The sequence below is a fragment of the Scomber japonicus genome, chromosome 5 (genome assembly GCF_027409825.1).
Source record: "Scomber japonicus isolate fScoJap1 chromosome 5, fScoJap1.pri, whole genome shotgun sequence".
In the NCBI taxonomy this organism is placed as follows: domain Eukaryota; kingdom Metazoa; phylum Chordata; class Actinopteri; order Scombriformes; family Scombridae; genus Scomber; species Scomber japonicus.
Genome location: NC_070582.1, coordinates 27,089,052 through 27,111,699, shown reverse-complemented (window position 1 = coordinate 27,111,699; position 22,648 = coordinate 27,089,052). Strand labels below are relative to the sequence as shown.

The window sequence follows — 22,648 nt, the reverse complement described above, 5'->3', positions numbered from 1 at the left end:
ACTAATGCAAGCCTTCCTACTTTAAAATCTATTTTGAAAGTCTAATCTGGTTTCTTTTGTTCCTTTTGCATATGTGAATTGTGCCTTTGTTTCGATTCTATGCCACTTTTTCAATTTAATTTTCCAAATAAAATGATTCCAGTGACTTTATGTATTATTCCCTGTGTATAATGGAGAGCTCAAATAAACTTTCAAAGAAAATGTCAGCATTGTATTCTACAATCATACAATGAAAGTATGAAGAAACAAGTGACTGGTTAAAATGGGCTCCTACGTCATGAAAATACCTTATATACAGTCTGTGGAAAATACACGTGCGAATTATATGCGCTTGCTTCTGGTAATTACGACATTTCCAACAGTACTATGAATGCAACGTCAGTCAGCCAACCCCAGGAGGATGCGTGATGACGTAACTTCCAGCGCCATTTTGATATGTTTTTAGCAGCATGGCTACATCGGGCTAGTGCACAGTAGGAAACACAGTCAATCATTTCTAGGCTTGTGTAGGAATATAAAGTTAGTTATTTGATGTTATGGTGAGATGACGTCAGCTATCCTCTCTGCTTTGAATATCCTAACGAAACCTCTTGGTGGTAAGTGTGTAAATTGTCGGACTGAGGATAACAAAAATAAACTAACAGCTAATGTAGAGTAGGTAATAATGAATAATTTAATAAATGAGCTACAGCCTTACTTTTAATAATAATTTCTTTCAAATTCAGTGCTTATAACGTTACATGTATCGTATTGCAACTCATTACGAAGTAGTATAGAGTCACATTCAATTAGTCAAATTAAATTTGAGTTATTTTCAGTGATGTTTTGCAGGGTGTGAAGTTAACCTAACAGACTAACAACCTAATATTAACGTCAGGGAAGTTTATCTCCGGTTGGTTGACCACTTAATGCAATTATGTATTTCTCAGTATGTACGAGTTCAGACAGAGATGCAAAGTCTGTACCTTTCTTATATACAGTCTATGGTCTGTACAGTTAAGGAGTCTATGAGCTGAAATACATTAATTTGATCATTTTCAGTACCTTGTTGAGTCATGTACTGAACAATATTGTTGTTAATTGTAATTATTTGTACATAATCCACAATACTATATGTGTGTGTTGTTGTGTGTAGAGGTGCATGATGCTCAGTCCTCCCAGCAGGAGGCTCTCCTGGCAGCTCTGCGGGCCAACAGAGCTCTTCTCCTGGAGCAGCTTAAGACTGAGGGGGGCTTTAATGAGGTGAGGAGGCTGAGGGAGGAGGTGATGGCCGGGGCACACTGGTTCTCCAGTGACACAGACGACACTACATGGGGCTTCGTCCAGGAGTGTCTCCTTCTGCTGCTCACCTTAGCACGACACCTTTCTGCTGAACTGGAGCTTTTCAATCAGACCCCTGCTCCCTCTGCTGCTAAACTACGCACCCCTGAGATGGCTCCACCTTTGCCCCCTGACGTCCTCAGCTTCACCCAGCAGAAGACCCTGGGAGCAGCTCTTCAGTTTGTGGTCTCTCTGGGGCTCAGCCCATACCTGGCACCTGGAGTGGGTGTGCCACTGGGTCGCAGGTCAGCTTTTGGTGCCATGGTGGAACAGCTGGTCCGTGGAAGGGCGGTGTTGGCAGTGGGACGGCGCCTTCTGACTACCACAAATGTCTTGTTGCAGTTGGCAGAACTGACGTCTCTCGCCACTCTAGTGTTCACACGGCACCTGGGGGATGTAATGGCAGCATTGTGCCAGCTTGGCTACCAGCCACACCGTGCAGAAGGGTGCAGCACAGAGGAGGAGAAGGTAACACACCTACATGTTGATTTGGTCATGCTCTGTTGGGCAGGTAACTTAGGAGCTACCTCAGTTATTATGAGCTGGTTGGTGACATCTAATATCTGCTTTATTTTAAAACAACTACATTACAATTAGTGTCAAAGTCCAGTAAAAGATTTCATATAAGTCTATGGATTTATGTGATGGTATTATTTTGGTTCTAAATCCCAGCATGCTTTCAATGCAGGTAGACATTTTAAAGGCTTTATGCTTTTAAAAATGACTAATGTCTAATGTGCAATACACAGCCTATTAAGTGCAATACTCTATTTAAGTTTTTTTTACGTCATTTTCTTACATTATTTATTTGCCCATTGTATACTTGTTTATTTTGTCTGTCTTATTGGTTTGTTTTATTATTGTTTGTTTTATTGACTAACAGCACAGTTTTCAGCACTCCATATCTGGTTGTAGGTCTTGTACAATGACAATAAAGGCTTTCTATTCTATTCTATTTTATTATTTTCGTCATGCAAACATTTTAGATGCAGGAGGTCAGTGCTGAAGAACGTAGAGGTTGCAGAGAGGCTCTCAAAACCCTTCTGGGAAAAGTTTACCAGCCAATTGTTATCAAGGAGCTGCTCATCCTACAAGGTGGACCCAAACAGGTGTGTGAGTGGTTGGGGAAGATTATGGCAGAGTCAGCTGGAATGAAGGGTGTTTTTTGTTTCAGCAGCATTTGAATAATTACATTGTTTTGTTCCATGTTTACCTTTTCTATTAACTTCACCTTTCTATGCTTCTAATTTTCCAATTTACAACAGTTGATCCTTTGAAAAAAGAGACATTTGTAAGTTAGTTCTGTCTGGCTGTCAAGTGAAATTCAAGGAAACATAAAATTAAAGCTGCACATGTGGATTTGTTTTCAGGCTTCTGGGGGCAGTAGAACAAACTGTAGACATAATATGTTACCATTGAAATAACATTAACACTTCATATTATAATCTAAAGTTAATATGTTGATCGTATTTCATAATAACTATGTTTCAGTATGAAAGAGAAGATGGCAGAATCATCTGTTAGTAGTTATCAGATAACAGCACACAGTCATTTCCCACTCAGGGTAATGAAATAATTGTAAATGTGAACTTCTAATTACATAAAACTTTATAAACTAAAAACTTTCAAGTGAACCACAATGATGGAGAAACTGTAATCCTTTCAGAGTTCTCAGTTCAGTTGATGTTCAGGCTCACAGTGGTGCTTCTTTTCATATGTACTGTCCTTCATTCCAGTCCAGACCAGTTGGAAGCTCCAGTGGCTCCAGCAGCAGGGCAGCCCTTGGATCAGCTCCAGCCTGGCTGAGGCGTCTGTGTGGTCAGCTGCTGTCTGAGCGTCTGATACAGCCCAGTGGAGTCCAGGCTGTAGTCAGAGCCATCCTGGAGGGAGGAACAGGTGAGCAGGAGGAGGGTGGAGGGGGGGTTAACCTGAAAAATTACAGCACAAAAGCAACAACTTAGCATTTAATTAGTTTCACTGATTTATCTCTATCACACTGTGCCTGCCTGTATTATATTATTTGTTTAATGTCTTGTATTTTACTTTTTGAATCCATTTTACAGAATTGAACTTTCATTTGCTCATGGTAATCTAAACCTGACTGACATGCTGTTTTTGTCCTTTAGGGGGCGAGTCAGACTGGAGGAAATGTGATGGTGTGGCCAGGATCCTGGTGGCCTGCCCACAACAGTCTGCCTCAGCAGACAGCTACTACAGACAAGTCTGTCCCCAGGTCAGATCAACACACACACACACACATACACACACATACACACACTGGAACACACTAACCAGCAGTGCAGACAGAAAAATGGTATTGATCAAACACAAGGAACATTTCATTCAAATCAATTTAATCACACACACAGTAAAGCATTAAAATGTTAAAATGTGTAAAAACGACAACGCCTGTGTCATATATTTTGTTGAGTTGTGTACTTACATTATTCCAAATATTTTCATTAATGTTCAAAGCAGAGAAATCACTCATTTTGATTATAGTAACAATCCATTTCTTTTGGTCATCTGTCAGGTGTCACATTCCCTTTGAGTGTCAATATTGTAGTTGTTAAGTTTTTAATGAAACAAGCTGAGCAAATGTTAGCAGCAGCTCAACTCACAGCCCCGTGGAATTTTAACGTTCAGTGTTTTTACTGGTTTTAATCACCGGAAAACCTCCTGAACAATGAACACTGAAGGAATCCTAATGAGGAGAAGCTGACTGCAATGACAGCTCTGTTGCTCCCATGATCCCACGCTACTTCATGATATCATCAAACTCCCTCTTTTGTCATAGTTTTGGTGGAGAGACTCCTAGAGGCAGAAAATTACATATTTTGCCTTTAAATGATAATTCCAGTTTTTCCAGATTGCTTGTTATTTTTATGTTTTTGGTTTTGGTGAGACAGCATATTTAAAGTGTGTTATGTGTTTTTTTTCTGCAGATCCTCGACCTCCTGCACTTCAAAGACAAGCTGACAGCCCAGCAGTTCCAGCGTGTGGCCACCAGGGCGGCGCTCTCCGTGTTGGAGGAAAAGCCCAGCTTTGCCCAGCAGTACCTGCTCCCTCCTTTGCTTGCACCTCTCCACCGCTGCACCACTGCTTCCAGTCAGTAACAAAGCCAACATAGCACACTATCTCACATGTTTGATGCTAAGTTACGAAAAAACCTGCAGTAACTTTAAAATAGTATATGCTGGCATTATTTAAAGTAAAGGAACCACTATTTCCGACTGCCCTCTCCCACTCAGTTACACCTAAACATGTTGCATTAAACAGTTAGTCCAGAGATTTGCAGCCTATGTTAATTAATTTTGTCCATGAGGAGAACAGACGGTAGCTATCTTCACTCTATCTCAAATCAGACAGAAGAGGAGCCAGATCCCACCACAGCTGAACTCTGCTCTGCATGTGTGTGTTTTCCAGATGACGGTCCTTGCCTGGTTGCAGTGGAGGAGTGGGAGCTGACGCGCTGTGTGGAGGATGTGTACAAGGTGAGGCAACCCAAAGGTCCCCACTGTATTCCACACTGACTCCCTAGAAAAGGACACACACTGAGAATATTGTGTTTTGAGTAAATACCGTATCTGCCCTAATATAAGAGCACTTCCCTTTTACCGACAGATGTTTTTTTGGAAGACTTTTTAAAGATGCAATAGATTTTCACACTCATCCTGTGAGAAAAATGTTCCCTTTTTCTTTCATGAAATTCCAGCCCTGAGTTTTGGGGGTTTACAATAAGAAAATAAATCAGAATTCTTATGAATAATAAGGAAAAAAAAGATTGGTCATTGGTGATGTTTTTGGTGTGTATCTCTTGCTGCTGTCAGATCTGGGTGGTGGGGAACAGTCCGTCAGCACCTCTCCTTAAATCTCTGGAAGAAGTTCTTCCTGTGATCTTCACACTCTTCTGTTTCACCAAGCAGAATGTCTCCCACCTACGGTAATCTTTTCTCTTCCACTCAGTAACGTGACATTCAACATGACCATGATATTACTTGCTGTCTGATGGTAATGAAGTTATAAGAAGGGAATGTTTTTAAGAAATGACTTTGGTGCATAATATTTATAATAAATATAATATATTAAATTTGAGACTTGGTCAGTCACCTTCTATATTCTCAAAAAATGAAACCCAGAAGACAAAGAATGAGAAAACACTAAATTTCTAGTTCAAAAATAAAGCTGTCAATAATCTCTACTAAACCTATAATTTATAATTTTCCCATGAGCAGAGCCAAGTATTGTGTGTATCAAAGCCTGATAACTGTTATTCCTCTGTTCCATAGAGCTCCACTTTTGTCCAAACACTGTTAAAATCATGGAAGAGACTTCTTCCTTTATTACCATGAACAAGCGCACACACTGTCCTGCCAGAAATACTCACTAGAGGGCCAAACATGGATTAATCCGCTGCTTAAAATAATCCCCAGCAAATGCAGGATTTCCTCTTGTTTGAGTAGCGTTTGCTAAGAACTACACTAAATTACTGAGCCCTTTTACTTTAGTTTTTATATAGAAAGACAAAATAATGTCTGGAATATATAAAAATCATAAATTCCATATATGACCAAGTTAAGTCTCTATTTATTGACTTTCAAAACATCCTGAAACCTGAAACTGGCACTGTTGGAAACACATTATAACACAGAAAATGAGCAAAATGTGTGTATGTTCTCCCTGCTCCACAGCGCCCCCTGTCAGGAGATCTTGCAGTGGTATCTGCGCCACGCTGAGATATCTGCAGCCCTGCCGGCACTGAGGCAGCTCTCAGGCCTGCAGGAGCCGAAGAACAAGGTAGCATCGGACTTCCACTTCACCCCGGGCAGCGATGGAGGAGCAAGGCTCAGCTGCAGAGATGGCTGCAGGTGACTGACGCATTCCTCCATCTCCATGACAGATCAAATAACATATTGTAAATCATTTATTTCATCCCCTCTTCTGTTCCTGTTATTTTCAGCGATGATCACTGTCCTATGTTCTTCTCTAAATGTCCTCCCTCACTGCTCTGTTGTTCTCAGTGATGAGGACGACGCTCTGTATGAGAAGCTGTCAGGGGAGCAGTGGAGGCTGGAGTGTCTGATGCAGCTGCTGGCTGAACTCAAAGACAGCGACCTACCTGGAGATTTCTTCCTGGAGCTGCTGCAGGTGAGCAGTGTTCATTCTGGTGCCTGATTTAGATTTCAGAACATGTTTACTCATTTGATCTTTGTTATTTGTAGTTAAAAAAAATTAAAGACATTTTAGTCGAGTTTTGTTGGTTCCATAGTTTTTTTATTTTTAGTCTTTTAGTTTTTAGCATTCTAAACATTTTGAGACTGCAGCTGTTGAAGCGGAGTATAGGTTTCTGGCACAACTTCACCCACTTCCAAGGTGCACAGAGTAGGGAAAAAGTCTAAAAGGTCAAAGCTCCAGCAACACTTGTGGTCTACAGAACAGCTTTATTAATAGATCAACAGGTTTCACCTTGTGACCTGTATATATCAGGGTCTTCAACACATTAGTATTTAAATAGGGTCTTTTAAAAAGCAGAAAAAATGTAAAAGGGTAAGAAAATATACACAAAATAACCAAATATGTCCAGGCATTTATCAGCCAATGGGGTAGCTACCAAGATGTGACTTTAGGCCAATCAGTATCCCAGAAAAGCAGGGAGGCAAGAGGAGTATCTAATAAGCGACATCTATTTGGTATCCATGTAAGGTAAATATGGCATATGAAATAGGCACAGTTTATTTTTAGTCACTTCTGTATTCATATATTCTGTATTCTGGTTCACCCCTCTGGTTGCATTTTTCTGGTGTATAGTCCAAATATGATGTCACCCATGTTGTTTATTGACTTTCTTTCCAGGAAAATGATTTTTTAAAAACCTTTTTAAATTTGAGACTATAGCCGTTGCCATCTTGTTGTGTACAGTTACCATGATTACAAGCGTTGATTAGTGTAGAAGGCACTATTTACTTGTTGACACACACAGCGTCTTTCAAGGAATATGTTTTGTCAGTTTTTTGTTGATGAATTAACACTGAAGAATACACACACACACACACACACACACACACACACACACACACACACACACACACACAATTGTGAAATATAATCATGTTTATGACACTGCCCCCCCCTTCCCCCCAGGAGCTGACCAGCTGGGCGGCAGCAGAGGAAGACGAGGAGGAGGAGGAAGAGAAACAGGAGTTAGATGTGTCGGCCATGACGCTCCTGGAGGTGGAGCAGCAGCTGCTGGGTCGGGCGGCGAGGCAGGGTCAGAGGCTGGCTTTGCTTCAGGTGCTGGCTGTGATGGTGGAGTGTGTGGAGCATACTGTGCTGCTGAGGAAAAACACACAGGTGAGACAGAAGGAGCAGAAACGCCACAATGTGAAATCCAGGTTCCTTAGCAACCGTGGTACAGAACCAAAGCAGACAGTCGTCAGCAGCGCACAGTTCAGGAGGACATCAGTGCTTTGCCAGCTTTGATTTTGAATGTAATTCCAGTTTTTTAATCTACATTTCATACATTTCGGGAATATGTAAAATTGTTTATTATTATTGCAAAAAATATGTGAAGATGTGTATTAAAAACCTCCCAACCAGTTCATATAAAACACAGTACATCACAGACAGCATGTCATAAAGCCTGGAGTACAGTCAGCCATCTTGAACCCAATAAATGATGTAGACAACTCTCTACAATGACTTTGAAAAAGCTCAGGGCCACTTATTATTTTTTTATATACTTTATTTATTATTATGCATCATGCACATGTAGTATAAGCTACATAGTGATGACTTTTGTGTGTGTGTGTGTGTGTGTGTGTGTGTGTGTGTGTCAACATATATAATGTGATTAGTCATTTTACATGCATAGAAAAAAACAGGCCTCAGTGGATGTTTGATTTTGAGTTTATTTATTTTTCTTTGTTTTTTTTTTTTATTTTTATTTTCAAGTTAAGGACAAATCGCCATTACACTGTGCTTTTGGAACGTCGAGCCTAAGGTGACTTTTACTGTGCTCATTGTAGCTGCTCTGACCCATTTATAACAGAATCAGTAATAAAGAACAGCCTCATTTCCAGCCCGTTTACACTCAAACACAAATGAGCATCTAAGAGACAACAGAAGATGAAGCTGTGGTAATCTGTGCTCAAGCCCACACACAAGAGGCACAAAACCCCAACGTCACAGAGGACCCTGCATGAACATCTGGCCCAGTTGTGACCAGTCTCTGTGTCCTAAAGCCATGATGTGTGCTTGTTTTGTTGCAATCTGCATTTTGTTACCCTTTTTATGTTAAACCTACTGTCTGAAGAAATGCAACAGGCACATGTCACGCCCCGTTTGCTGTTAATTCCTCCTCCTGGGAATGTGTCGCTCTGTTTTCAGCATATTTTAAAAATCTGCTGTGTTCCTGCGGGAGTTGTTTTAATGGAAGCAGGCCACGTTGAGTCATGCTGCTGCACAGAAATAGAATAGTGTCTCTTCTGTGCAGTTGTTGAGGAAGGGGTTGAGAAGGGGGAGGCTGTATGGATATTTTGTGAGTGAACATGCACGCTGGCTGGCTGGCTGGCTGATTGTGTTGGCCCCACAAACATTCCCTCACAGATTAAAAAACGTCTCTGATAAAAACTGGCCTCGCTTCACGGGATAAGCTCTTATTTTTAGATGTTTTACCTTTTGGATGACTTTATAAGGATTTAATGTTTTCTGGGAACTTCCTGAAAAGGTTTGAAAAAGTGTCAAACTCTACTGGTATTACATTTAGCTCTAGCATCATATTTATTAATTATAGCCAATCTACAAGGATTCATGTCTATATTCTGGCCCTCATGTTTCTTTGTGTGAATGATTTATGTCCATGTTTCTGTTTGTCATTTCCTCCAGGTGGTGGACTTCATGGTGTCCCTGCTTCAGAGGGCCTGTGTGGGTCTGGGTCAGGCCTCCAGTCCCAGTCTTGGAAATCCAGTAGAGAGCCAGACGCTGAGTATGGGGATGGGCCTGGTGGCTACTCTGCTGTCTGCACCTCAGGTACTTGTTGCTGAAAACTACATCTGCTACTTCATGAAAGGAAACAGTTGGCTTTAGCTCTTTAAATCATTTAATACATTTATATACATAAAGAGCACAGCCAGTACCTTTTTTACTGTGACTCTATTAGGAGTGAACAGCATGTTTCACCTGTAACTTCTTCAGGTTCACTCAGCAAAATTGCACGAGCATCCACAGCTGTGATAGATACACGTGGGTCACATGACTAATCACCACAGTTAAAGTGAGTTATTTACAATGGACTCTGTGGCCTGTTGCTTATCTCACATCTCATCTCATCTCTAGCAGCTCTAGGCTACATTTACTGCTACTATTATAGTACACCTGAATCTCTGAGCTAATTATTGGTGGTCAAATTGCATTGTTTTTTTTACTGTCAGCCACAAGTCTGTTAATGTTTTAAGAGGGCAAGGCTAAATCAGGTAAAATACTCTTAAGTTGCTCTTTAAATTACTTATTAGAAGAGTCAGCTGCTTTATCTCTCACTCTTCTTATTTTTAACACATAAAAAAATTGATGGTCATCCGGACTCCACTTCTTCTGTGGCATTTGTTGCCTGCAGTATTTTACATTTGTTTGTTCTTGTGCTCACAACAAATTAAAGGACAGGTTCACCATTTTTCAAGTGTGTGTTAAAGCAGCAGTCAGGTGTCCATATGGACAGTGAAAGAGGTTTTCCTCTCTGTAATCATTCCTTCTGTTCATACTGACTATTAAAAGATCTCCTTCAAATGTGCTTTCAATGGAAGTAATGGGAGGACAAAATCCACAGTTTGTCCATACAGTCATTTAAAAGTAGATATGAAGCTTATACTCAGCTTCAGCAGTCTGAGTTAGTCATATAAAGTGTATATCTGACACATTTACATCTTTTTAGCATCAGATTCCCTCTTAGTGTTTCCCTGTTGAGCTGTGGTGGAAGTATAGTAACAAAAAGACTTTGGCACTAAAAAGTCTGTAACGTTGAAACAAAGAAGACTTGATTTGACTCATTTAGATGACTGAAGCTTCATATTAGCTTCAGATCAACTTTTAAATACATTTTTACACAGAAGGAGGACTGAGGATTTTGTCCTCTATCACTTACATTGTAAATGCATTATGAAGGGATCTTCTAATGGTCAGTATGAACAGGAGTAATGATTACAGCAAGAAAACACGTTTACATGTTCATTTTGGGCCTCTGACTGTTTTACAGACTTGAACAATTGCATACTCTTCCTTTAATGGTAAAGACCTATTTAAACATGAGGAAACATTCAAAAAAGAAAAGGATTAGGAGATCTGTCAGACTGTAGATACACAGAGATGATATAATTCAGTATATAAACAATAATCTTTGTGTTATATTTAATAAAAATGTTAGAATCCTCTATGTAAAGCTTTACACTGTCCTAACAAACCTCTCTTCCTTTGTTGAATTTGCCAGCTCACTGCTGAGGATTACTCTTCTATGTCAAGGCTGCTTTCACCACTGGAGACACTATCTCAGAAGCACCCTGAGGTGGTCGTCCAGGAACTGGCCTCAAACCTCAGAGCTGTCATTGCCACCCATGGTGCTTACCAGCCTGAAAACCTCACCGCCGCCACTACTGCTCACAGCTCAAAAGACTGTGAGACAAAACCAAAGAAGAACAACAGTGTGCCTTTAAAGAAAAAGAAAAAGATACATACTGAAGCAAACAACTCACAGACTAGTCCTCTCTCTCCTCCTCTGGACACTAACACACCCAGCAGCACCCACACAGGACACCCTGTGTCCTCTGGAGGGTCTGCAGCAGGAACAAGTCCTAAAAGTGGAGGAAAGAGCTCTGGCAGCAGTGACCCTTCCCCTCCTACCAAAACCTTTTCTGATTGGCTGCTAGAGGCATGTGACCCGGATGTACCAACCAGAGCGTTTGCCCTGAGAGCCCTGACCCGGATGGTGCAAAACAGTGACCCAGAGGCTGTCCTGGCCCAGGAGAAGGTCCTCACTGTAAGTCGGTCATATCATATATCTGTTTCTGTGCAATTGTAAATGTAGCTGGTATGAAAAAAAAAAAAAAAAAAAAGGTAAAGATATGGTGAAGAATACAGAAATATAACAAAGTAGCTTACTTAAATGTAATACCCTGATACTGATCTTTAAATGTCTCTACATTTCAGCACCTAGTAAGTGAAAAATCTGAAGAAACATGTCAGCTAAACAAGTATTAAAATTATAACAATATTGTGTATAATGTTCAGTGGCACAAGGTTTGGCCCTATTTAACAGCTTGTCAGTACCAGTGTGGTGCATTATCCATCTTCAGTGGGTATCCTCATCCTCTCTGGCCCTGATACCTGCTCTCTCTGTGGGCATCCTCTTATCTCTTCTTTGCACCAAATCCCCTACAGACTGGGCCAGGAGAGATCTGGGTCAAGTGTAAGCTGTGAGTCTTTGTCTTTCAGAATAAAATGCTGAATTGTGTCAAAAATCCCATTTCAGAATAAAGTGGGGACATTAATTGCATTAATAGAAAAACATTTTCAATCATCACCAGTGTGTCTTTTATTGATGATTGTAGTCATCAATGGTATACAGAGATTTTTGCATAACAAGACTGTTGTTTAGTAAATGCTATAATTACTACTATAATGATGGTTGCTAATTATTTTTTAAAAAGCTGATGTTCTATAGCAGGGAGGTGAATCTCATTTTAATCCAAGGGCCACATACAGTCCAGAGCAGTCAAACCACTGCATAATAAGCTTTACATAATATATGGTGTATGTTATTACTTTACTATTATAAACCATCTATTTACAAAACAGATGAACCGTCTGAGTGCAATTTCAACAATATTATGTATCAGTGTGAGCCTAGAACGCAGTTTTTGTTTTATTGGTGTTCATCACAGAAAAAGTTTGTTCAAAATAGATAATTCTTTGATAGATGACTTTGATCCGTTTTTGACCTCAATATTGCCACACTTGTGCACATCCTGAGTGGAGACTGCAGATGAATTAAATGTAAGTAACTCTGTCCCCAACCATAATGGCAGTCTGTGTTTTTACAGAAGCGTAGCACTCACTCTCCAATCCCACCCTTCACCCCCCTTGCATTATTAGGCTATTATATTATCATTATATCAGTGGTATAAAATGACAATAATGGCAATGATATTGTTTATCGCAATTATTATCCGTATATCATCCAACAAAAGTAGTTGTCTTGACAGGTCTAGCTGTATTAAGTCAAAAGTTGACTTGGGTTCGAGCAGCCACTGGAGGAGCTGTGCTTCCTGGTGGGTGGATGTTGCTGTATGTGTGTGTAAGGAAGTTGTAACTGTAGGTGGAGGTATTGTCTTTGTCTCCTGAGCAAATAATAAATGAGGCAGTTGAACCTCTTACCCGGTAGGTCAGAAGGGACAATAGTGGTCTCTCGGGACTTGTTAAGATGGTACGGGCAAGAAAGGATAACCACTCATTAAATATTCTCTTTAATGAGAAGCCCCCCCCCCCCCCCCCCCCCACTGTGTGCACCCAAGATAACCATCCACCCCCTACTGACACAGCAGTAGATATTGATTTTTCTCTCTTTTGTGTCATATTTTGGGTGGATTCTCCCATCATACAATCCAAAGACCCCCTTACAGTACCTGAGGGAAACGTTTGGATTATTCCCTTTGATACTTTGTCTCACAGTGTTTTAATGTATTCAGCGCTGTGCCAGTTGATCCTCTTTGGTCATGTTGGTGATATGTTTGATGTTTTTCTCACAGAAATGGCAGAATATTACCAGTAAGGTACCATTGAGGCTGTATGTGTGGTGATTAATCAGATTATGTCTCCTCCAGCTCTTCTTAGAAAACCTGGAGCATGAAGACTCATTCATCTACCTGTCAGCCATTCAAGGTAATACAATGGAGCAGCTTGGCCAAATGTGACACTCACATTGATTTTTGTCATTATTAATCTACAGTTATGGTCTGCTAATATTAACTGGATCAGTTTTCAGTAACTCTTGAAGGCAGATGGACTGAGTGTGTACTGTTTGCAGGACTGGCTACACTGGCTGATTCCTACCCTGAAAGGATCTTGGAGAAGCTCCTAAAAGACTTCCAACATGGCCCCTCACTGCCTACATCTGACAAGGACCACTCCCTGGAGACCCGCCTTAAAATGGGAGAAGTCCTGATGAGGGCGAGTAGGGCTATGGGTGAGCACATTCATGTTTGTATGTATGACCGCACTCCACTGGATACCCATTTTACCATCTGCTTCGAAGGCGTCAACTCATAGTTTTGTGCTGCCACTGTCTCAGCAGTGACTTTCTCAGATTTGGTACCATTGTGCCTCTATAGAGACCAAAACCAAACAGCATTGCACTGATGCTGATGGCTAAATAGATTAACTGTTTTTCTAATAATTTCAGCATGTAACTCTAACCAAAAATCACAGATTAGCTCCTACTGACATTGACATTTTTACCTAGTAACTATTCCCACTTTGCTGCTCTGCAGTCTCTATAAGCCTGTCATGCAACACTTTTGTCGGACGATATATTATCCCAGAAATAATACCAATATATAGTACAATATTGTTGTCATTTTTAGACCATTTTATTTTTCAGTTGAAGGAGGTGTCAGTCAGGAGTGAAGAGTTTTAGAAGAATTTAGAAGAATTTAGGAATATCAGAAGCCACTTTTATATGTTGAGGTGAGAGTGAGGGGGATTTTATGAGTTAAACAGTTCATATAAACATCATTCCTTTTCTGTATTAAAAAAGGAAAACCAAAACAAATTTAGCTGAGATTGTCACTACAATGAAAATAGCTGGTCCACCTTAAAGGTCGGTCCACCTTGAGTGAGCCTGGCCAAGCTAGACTAACCCATTGTGGCTAACTTCAGGGCTAACCGCTTCACTTTAATCAGCAGGTGGCAAACAAGACACAAGAACTTGGCTCAGGGCTTCAGGAGTCGTACGGCAAAAATGATCGAGGTCGTGTTCATGTATTGAACGATAAGTCCATAACGTAAATATCGTGCCAGGCCTAAGTCTGTATTGAGTTAAAGATGCACAAATCAATATCTTTTATGGTAACTATGGATTAAATAATGTGAAAGGTGCGGTTTATAGTGACAAATCCCGATTCCTGAGGGGCAGTTCCCTCAGCTTTCAAGAACTTTTAAACATCTTTTTAGCTCATTGTTTTTGTTGTACGGCTCCTAACTTGGCTGTTTGGTTCACTCCATCTCTCTCATGATCCTGATTCAGACAGCTATTTTCCACAATAAAGCTCCAATAAATCCACTGCCCTGCACCAAACACACAGAGTCAGCAACTAGTTTGTGAACAACACGGGAGCATTTAGCTAGCTTTAGTTAGCGGGGACCAAATAGAGCTAGAGTTAACCCTATATACATTAATCAGGGGGACATAAACTCAGCTTTGGTTTCTGGCTTTTTGCTAACACATCAGCCATGACAACTTTATATGTCACTATTATGTTTTCATCGTGTTGTGCTGCCCCCAAGTGACCAAAAACAGTTAATACAGCTTCAAAACTAAATTGTACCTTTTTTAGAAATGCAACATGTTTAAGGATTGTTTTTTTTATAAAAATTAAATCTTGTAGCACTTCTAAAACTCAACCATAAGTCGATATGTAGCTACATATTCATAATAACTCTAAAAGGACCACTCACCTTACTCTTTAAAACTTGCAGCTCTTTCTCAGATAGCATTCGTTGTTTGTTATGGCAAGGCTCACAAAACGTAAGTTGATACTGGTTCTTGTTTGCAGAATCTGGAGCTGAGTATATGTGAAGGGTTGTCAGAGAGAATAAGAAATGTTTAAAACACTTGTATACGCTCAAAACACCATAGTCATTTGACTTTAAACCTTAACATAATGATAATATGTCTGTTTGTGTGTTGTGTGTTTACATGCATATTGGTGGACAGCTAGCAGCATGTAACTACCACACCACAAAAGCCACAGTGCAGTCTTGTTTTTGCTTGCAGATCTGTGTTCAGAGGGGACCCTGTGTATCACAACCTTCCCCCTGATAGAAAACTTTGTTCTGTTTTTTTTTTTTTTTTTTTTGCTTTCACTGCTTTTATCTGCCAGATTGCCATCGTACCACTTCCCCAGGACAATCGGGGGGTTTATATCTTTGCAGCGAGATTGGATGGAGCTCCAGTTTGCTGCACAGACATCTAGAGAGCCTCTGTGTTTGTCTTGAACCCCCCCCCCCCGGAGTGGCCAAGATTTGCCTTTTGCCAGGCTGTCATTTGTAAATAAGAAGGTTTTCTTAATTGACCGGCCTGGTTGAGTAAATGTTGAATAAATTAATGTTTGGCTCAGCTTTGCTCTGCTCCCAGTTTGCTGGCTTATTGCACATGCAGGGAAGCAACTTGCAGAGCTCTGATGAAGTAACATTACAGCAAATGATTCAACATAAAGACATGAAGTTTATTTATATATAGGAATGGGACGTACTGAATTAACTAAATACAGATCAGCTAATTCAGTAAAAGCTAGGGGAGTGTTACATCTGTTTACCCAGGTGTGTATATGTGTGTGTATGTGTGTATGTAAATCACCGGCGGCTGATAAACCTGCTGACTCACACTCATTCAGACACAGCCATTTGCTTTCATTAGATCTAGTAGAGCCGTGACAGTCTATTGAAACACTCTGTGCACGTTGTTGCTTTGAATCTTGTGACAGGCACGTGCACGCACACACATGCAGGTCAAGCAGGTCTTACTACTACTAGCCAGTCATCTGGTTGTCTCCTCTCCATGGAGGCTGTTGGCGTCTCTCCCCTGCTGCTTGGCAGGAGCAGCTGCAGTCAGCTCTGTTCTTTGTATGCCTGCCGATGTAACAGTCAACCACAAACGCAGCCTGTTGAACTGACTACACTGTAAATAACACTTCATTTTAAACTAACTCACTACTCACCTCCCACCTCCCTTCTACAGCAGTCACCTCGTCTCTTTTGGGTTTTTTTTGTCTCATTATTTTGGTGTTACAGAGCTGGTCTGAACTGTCTTTGATTTTAGCTAAACATTCTACACGTGTCTCTAGACTTTGTCTCAGAAATAACCTCACTAAATGATATTATTGTCATTCGAAGAACATTTTATACCACTGATATAATGATAATATAATAGCATAATAGCAGAATCCCAAATCCTGCTGTGTTGATCCTGAGAGAGCCCACTCTCATCTGCTCACTGTCATTGTACCTGATAAATACATGACTATATTTTAGCACTGTGAATGCATATGAGACATAATACCTGACAACTAACCTCTCCTCCTCCTCTTCCAGGGGAGCTTGCGCCCCACCTCGGTCGTCCCCTGCTGGCCGTCTTCCTGCAAGGAACCAGAGATGTGGACCAAAGCGTACGAGCCAGCAGTCTATCCAACCTGGGGGAGCTCTGTCAGAGACTGGACTACGCATTGGGGCCACTGGCACAAGAGGTGAGAGAGGGAAAGCTCGCAGACATGAACCCCTCGACGACAGCTCAAATGAAGTTCTAGTCAACACTTCTATATTATAAATCAGTGCTGGTGATAGGACAGCACATTTTAGATTGCAAGTAAGCACAACAAAATGCAGATACATATGTTGCATAAATGTTGCATAAAAAGACATCACACTAAATAGTTTTAAAAATTCAGAAAAATATTCAGTTTGTCCCTTTTTTTTCTTTTATAAGTGGCTTTAGTGTAAATCTAATAATGCACTGTATAGTTTACTCTTATAAGGAAATAACAGATTTGGCAAAGGGCATTCTGCACAATCTCATCATCTATCAAATCTAGAAACCCTATATTGGGTGATGGGTGAGTTGTGTGTGTGTGTGTGTGGCTGATTTGTTTGTGTGTGTGTGTGTGTGTGTGTGTGTGTGTGTGTGTGTGTGTGTGTGTGTGTGTGTGTGTGTGTGTGTGTGAGAGAGAGAAAAAGAGAGAGAGAGAGAGAGAGAGAAAGTGAGCAGCTCAAACATGAAAACACGCTCAGTCACTTTGATCAGAGTCTGAGTGGACAGAAACTCAATCCACATTTACATGTGTGGGTCCCAGGCTACAGTGGTTGGAGGCTTAAATAAAGATGCTGCCATGTGTGTGTGTGTTGGGGAAGGGGTTAGGGGGGTTTCGCTGTAGCCTTCTGGCATGAATAAGCCGCACTGTCAGCTTAATGAACAGGGATGCTTATTCATGAACCTGCCCACTTTCACTTTTTTACCCTGACTCTGTGTGTGTGTGTGTGTGTGTGTGTGTGTGTGTGTGTGTGTGTGTGTGTGTGTGTGTGTGTGTGTGTGTGTGTGTGTGTGTGTGTGTGTGTGTGTATGCAACGAGAGATGAACGGCCCATGTTGGTTTAAATGTCTGACCAATACGTCAATCGATCCAGTTCATTTGTGGGACCAACCTCAGCAGTATTGGCCTGTAGCTGACTCCGACTCTTTGTGACAGCCACGTGTCATGTAAAATACAACACAGCTCCAGATGTTCTCACTACTGTAAATGACTGTGGTATAATGTGTGTGTGTGTGTGTGTGTGTGTGTTGTGCAGCTGAGCTCCTGTCTGACTGCTCTGATAAAGACAGAGAAGGAAGTAGAGGTGAGGAGAGCTGCCGTCCACGTTATCGCCCTGCTGCTACGAGGCCTCAGTGACAAAACCACCCAGGTACACACACACACACACACACACACACACACACACACACGACCTAGTACGCATGAAACCCATGCACCCCTGTGCACTGTCTATTTTACATTAAAAGAAAGTTTTTTTAGGCCCTACTTGCAGTATATGGCAGTTTTAGTGGCATTGATGATTTAAGCTCAGGAACACTCATGTCCTCATGAACAGGTGGCTGAAGCAAACCTCACAGATAAAATACAAAATTGTTCTCACATGAAGCCGACAGTGTCAGTAATTTTCCCTTTGACCTTTAGGTAAAACTGAATTGAGGCCCCAGTAAGTATTGAGTGTTTGTTCTTCTGCCACCTCCTCCACTCTGTTCAACAACAGGAAATAAGTGATATTTCAAAGTGTTTCATGGCTGGTAAAATGCTGAAATACTCTTCAGCATTTTACTGAAGAGTAAAATGCTCTTCAGTTTGGGTAATGTTTTTTTCTGTAAAGAAACAAGTGTAGTTCTTTATTTTTGGCTTTCTGACTAAATAAAATCCATGTCCAATATTTGCTTCTACGTAAAAACTTCTCATAGTTCATAGAGCCACCAGACTTTTATAAACTTTATTTTTATAGCATCAATTCAACAGAATATCTCCAAATCTATGTAATCTATGTTTTTGACTGCCAAGGTTAATAATGACAACACACTGAACAAATAAGAACATGAAAAACAGACACTGAGGTGCTTTTACTTTAACTGCCATGGTCCATGACTTATTGAATCTACTGTGTGCTTTGGTCAGTGACTAAGAGCAGTTTAAGGTCAAAGCAGGTGAGTGTCAACACCTGCACCTACACAGAGGTCAGCAGTACTTTAACAGTGATCTCCTATAACCTGTTGAATCTACTGTGTACTTTGGTCAGTGACTAAGAGCAGTTTAAGGTCAAAGCATGTGGGTGTCAGCACCTACACAGAGGCCAAAAGTTCAGAGTAGTAAGTGAGGACACTGGAGTGTTACCATGTGAACCACTGCTTAAGAATGTCTCCTGTTGGATGGATTGGGTGAACACAGTCCAATATAACCTAAAGGACACTTCTGGCACCAACTAGATAGTATACTACTAGTATACTACTAGATGTATACTAGTGTATACAAAGTGACTCCATGCTGTCCTCCTCTTCTGGGCTGGTAAATTGTGGTTCTGGGGGTGTTTTTGAGAGAGAGAGAAACTGTTCTTACAAACATGACAGGTCCTGTAATCTAGTTTCAGTTTCCCTGTGGTCTTCACTGGGATTATAGACTGAATGTGAGCTTCTAAAGCACAGGAAAGACACTCCAAACACCATGTTTTACACTCACACCAGTTCTCTGTCTTTACCACTGTAACGTCCATTCCTCAGTTTCATGAAACACTTTTGAAACCTGAAGAAAGAATGGATTCATCAAACTAAAAACATTTTTTCTAAGTTCTCTGGTAAGAGTCAAAGAGATGCTTGGTCAGGCAGAAGCTCAGTCAGACACATTTTCAGTTTTTGCTTGAGACCCAGTTAAAATTATGTCACCAGTTGGAAGTGTCACCATGGGACTAACACAGGCTTTGGCTACCTTTCAGCAGAAAAAATGTAGTTTTTGTCTTCCTGGAACAAAACTTAGTGAATGCAGTCTCTCATTTTTCATCTTTAAACTCAGCTGCAACAAAACAGTAAATAAATGTATTTTTCCTCATGTGGTAGCTCAGTGGAAACACACCTACAAGAGCTGCTGGCCACTGGCTCAAGTGCGATGTGGCTTTTGAGCCTCTGCCACGACTCCAGTCAGCTGTCCAGCTGCTGGTCCCAGGCCAGGTCCTGTCATTACAGGAACAGCTGGACTCCACCAGATGTACAGGGTTAATAATACACAGAGTAACATGAAAACAGACAGAGGGGACAGACCCTGGTAGACCACAGCACAGAGGTTAGGCTAGGTGAAGCAGGGGATTCAGTGGCCTTGAGAGCTCAGCGCACTGGAACTTAAAGTAAACACATGCTAATAGACTGAAGTAAATGAGGGAAAACAACAAATACAACAAAATACAGAAAACACAACCAAATACTAAAACACACTGCAGACATGGAAACAGACTACAAGTTTAGAATACATTAGAAAACACAACATAAGCATTTTTTTTCACTAAATGCCACATCTGTGTGGTCAAATTGGTGAAGTTCTCTTTAGTTGTTTAATTTGTCTATATGCATGTGTTGTTGAACACTATTTGTATACGGAAAGCATCACAACTGTGTTTTTCAGTCATCCGTGTCATGCACTTCCGAAGGAATCGTGCACTTTTATTTTAATCAATACAGTTATAATACAAGCTGCGTACCAGCTCATGTGTTGTGTATGCTACACATGCATAAATGCAACTCAAAGTATCTTTTAGAAAGATCTATTTTCCTCTATTTTATGAATATAACTAATTTTGTATTGGGTTCTGAGCACTTCTAAAACGCTGGTGATCTATGCTCAACACTGTACTTGAACGCCTCCTGTGTAGGAATTGAAAACTATGACTAAATATGTACATTAATAACCTTTATTTCCATGACTAAAATGAGGCAATGACAAGACAGCAGCAATGTCATTAAATACTAACATGCAATATTGTTGACTAAAGTGGGGCAGCTGTGGCTCAGGAGGTAGAGCGGTCATCCACTAATGGGAAGATCGGCAGTTCGATTCCCAGCTCCTCCAGTCCACATGTTGATGTGTTCTTGGGCAAGATACTACCCCATATTGCTCCCGTTGCTACGCCAACGGTTTGTGTGAATGTGTATGAATGGTTAGTTTCCTCCTGATGAGCAGGTTGGCACTCTGTGTGGAAGCGACTGTCATCAGTGTATGAATGTGTGTGAATGGGTGAATGTGACATGTAGTGAAAAGCACTATATAAGTACAGTCCATTTACCATTTAAAATAGACAAGACTAAAATGTAGTTTCAAAAACTAAAAACGTTGCCAACATCTCTCTTTGTTCTCGTTGGTGAGTGAAATGTTCAATATAATCTGAAGGATAAAAAAGATTAAAATGTAAACAACAACAGCTGTCATCGACTAGAGCTATACAAAAATAGTTAGTTTTCTTTGACTAAGAAAAGACTAAACTGTCCAGACTTTTAGTCAACTAAAGCTTGACTTTAAAAAGCAGGATGAGGTTGACTAAATGTGATAAGAACTAACAATATTTGACACAGGAAGGAGCAAGACTGAATGAACAAATAGCTGACAAAATGAATACTAGTGTTGTGATGATTAAGAAGGAGAGACAGTGCTCCTTTAAAAGTCTAATAAAGGTTTGTGGTTAGAGGCAGGATAGTTGAGAATAGTACAGAGTAACTGTCACTAGCTCTATCATCTCTATCAAGTTTTATCTCTGAAGTCTTTCCATGGATTATCTCAGGACAGGAGTTATGGGATATACTTTAGAACATCTATGAGAGGTCTCTTCTTCATATTAGGCTTCAAATGATTACCTAAACTATGCATTACAAACATCCACTCCAGTCTACAGACCTGTCTAGTGTCATTTCAGCAGCGTAACCTCTGTCTCCCCCCTCTGACCTCTCTAGGTTCTCAGTGATGTTTTGTTGGATCTGTACCGAGCTCTAAAGTGGGTGGTCCGCTCGGATCCAGATGAGGTTGCAGTGCTCCACGCTCAGCTGGCTCTGGAGGAGCTTGATGACATCATGAGGAGGTTCATCTTTCCCCAGCAAAAACTGGAAAAGAAGATTGTTGTCCTACCGTAGAACTCAAATTCTATTTCTGTGGGGTCTTCATAACCCCTTTCATGGTTTGGACTTCATTTTTATATACTAATAGGTAGTACTGATTCTGCCTCTGTGTGGAGTGGATTGGAGAACAAGTTCTTTCTTGAAGAACCTACCCCACTGTGTTTTACTGTACAACTGACCAAAACCACAATAAAGTTTCAATAAACACATATTCTCCTGAAATATTATTATAGAATTAGTCTAATATGGAGGCATTTTGAAACTACTTCCATTATTATACTCATAGTTTTAACAGCTTATCGATCACATATCAGCGAAACACTCAAGATAGTTTTGATTTTGACCTTTTTTTAAAAAAAATCTAGTGAGCCCCTTCAATACTGAATCACTTGAGTGTGTAAAAATCTACATAGCTTTAAGAGTAAGAGTTAATGATAATTGCTTCGCTGTGTCTTTTTGAGGGTTACATCTTAATGTCATTGGAAATATGGCAGTACATGCAGAAATGTCTTATTTAGGATATTTATATAAAAACCTTAAGTGTTGAGTGGATGTACTGCTCTTTATAAATGTGGAGTCCACCAGGGTTTGAACAGGCTTGTCAGGCTCAAGGCTAACAGAGAAGAATGACACATTCCTTCTATTGTCCTCCATCACCCTTTACGTCCATTGAGCGACAGGCTAACAGTGTATGAGGCATGACCTTCTCCGTCTCTCCCTCTGTGTGAACATACAGCAGGCAAACATGACGACTTCAGCCTTGTTTGCAGTCCGTGGATATTTCCCCACCGATGCGGAGTCAAGGTATCACTGTGGCAGGCCGTTTAGAAACACAGGCTATTTCATCATGTTGGCAGATTTAGGCCTCTTCACAGCACCATCA

General features: G+C 40.7%; 2 protein-coding genes across 3 annotated transcripts in view; both read left to right on the top strand.

The window, feature by feature from the left end:
• has3 (hyaluronan synthase 3) overlaps positions 1–22,648 on the top strand; it is a 205,029-nt gene that overhangs the window by 160,263 nt on the left and 22,118 nt on the right. The gene's annotated exons all lie outside the window — the stretch shown is intronic.
• On the top strand, positions 459–21,865 carry tango6 (transport and golgi organization 6 homolog (Drosophila)). 2 transcript variants are annotated; one of them, XM_053319191.1, is made up of 18 exons: positions 459–596; positions 1,136–1,788; positions 2,313–2,429; positions 3,057–3,216; positions 3,447–3,553; positions 4,266–4,428; positions 4,747–4,814; positions 5,151–5,263; positions 6,012–6,188; positions 6,342–6,468; positions 7,462–7,671; positions 9,205–9,348; positions 10,799–11,344; positions 13,188–13,245; positions 13,391–13,549; positions 16,675–16,826; positions 17,922–18,035; positions 21,604–21,865. In XM_053319191.1, exons 1-18 carry the CDS (start codon positions 545–547, stop codon positions 21,778–21,780), a joined length of 3,297 nt encoding a protein of 1,098 aa, XP_053175166.1. In that variant the 5' UTR covers positions 459–544; the 3' UTR covers positions 21,781–21,865. The 2 variants fall into 2 exon arrangements, with proteins under 2 accessions (XP_053175166.1, XP_053175165.1); XM_053319190.1 differs by having other exon boundaries at positions 2,307–2,429.

What these genes read in the sequence shown, in the direction of transcription:
- tango6 (XM_053319190.1), top strand. Translation starts at nt 545, where the DNA reads ATGACGTCAGCTATCCTCTCTGCTTTGAATATCCTAACGAAACCTCTT. An exon ending in TGCTGAGGAAAAACACACAG is followed by an intron (nt 7,672 to 9,204) that starts GTGAGACAGAAG and finishes CATTTCCTCCAG; the next exon opens with GTGGTGGACTTCATGGTGTC. An exon ending in TGGGGCCACTGGCACAAGAG is followed by an intron (nt 16,827 to 17,921) that starts GTGAGAGAGGGA and finishes TGTGTTGTGCAG; the next exon opens with CTGAGCTCCTGTCTGACTGC.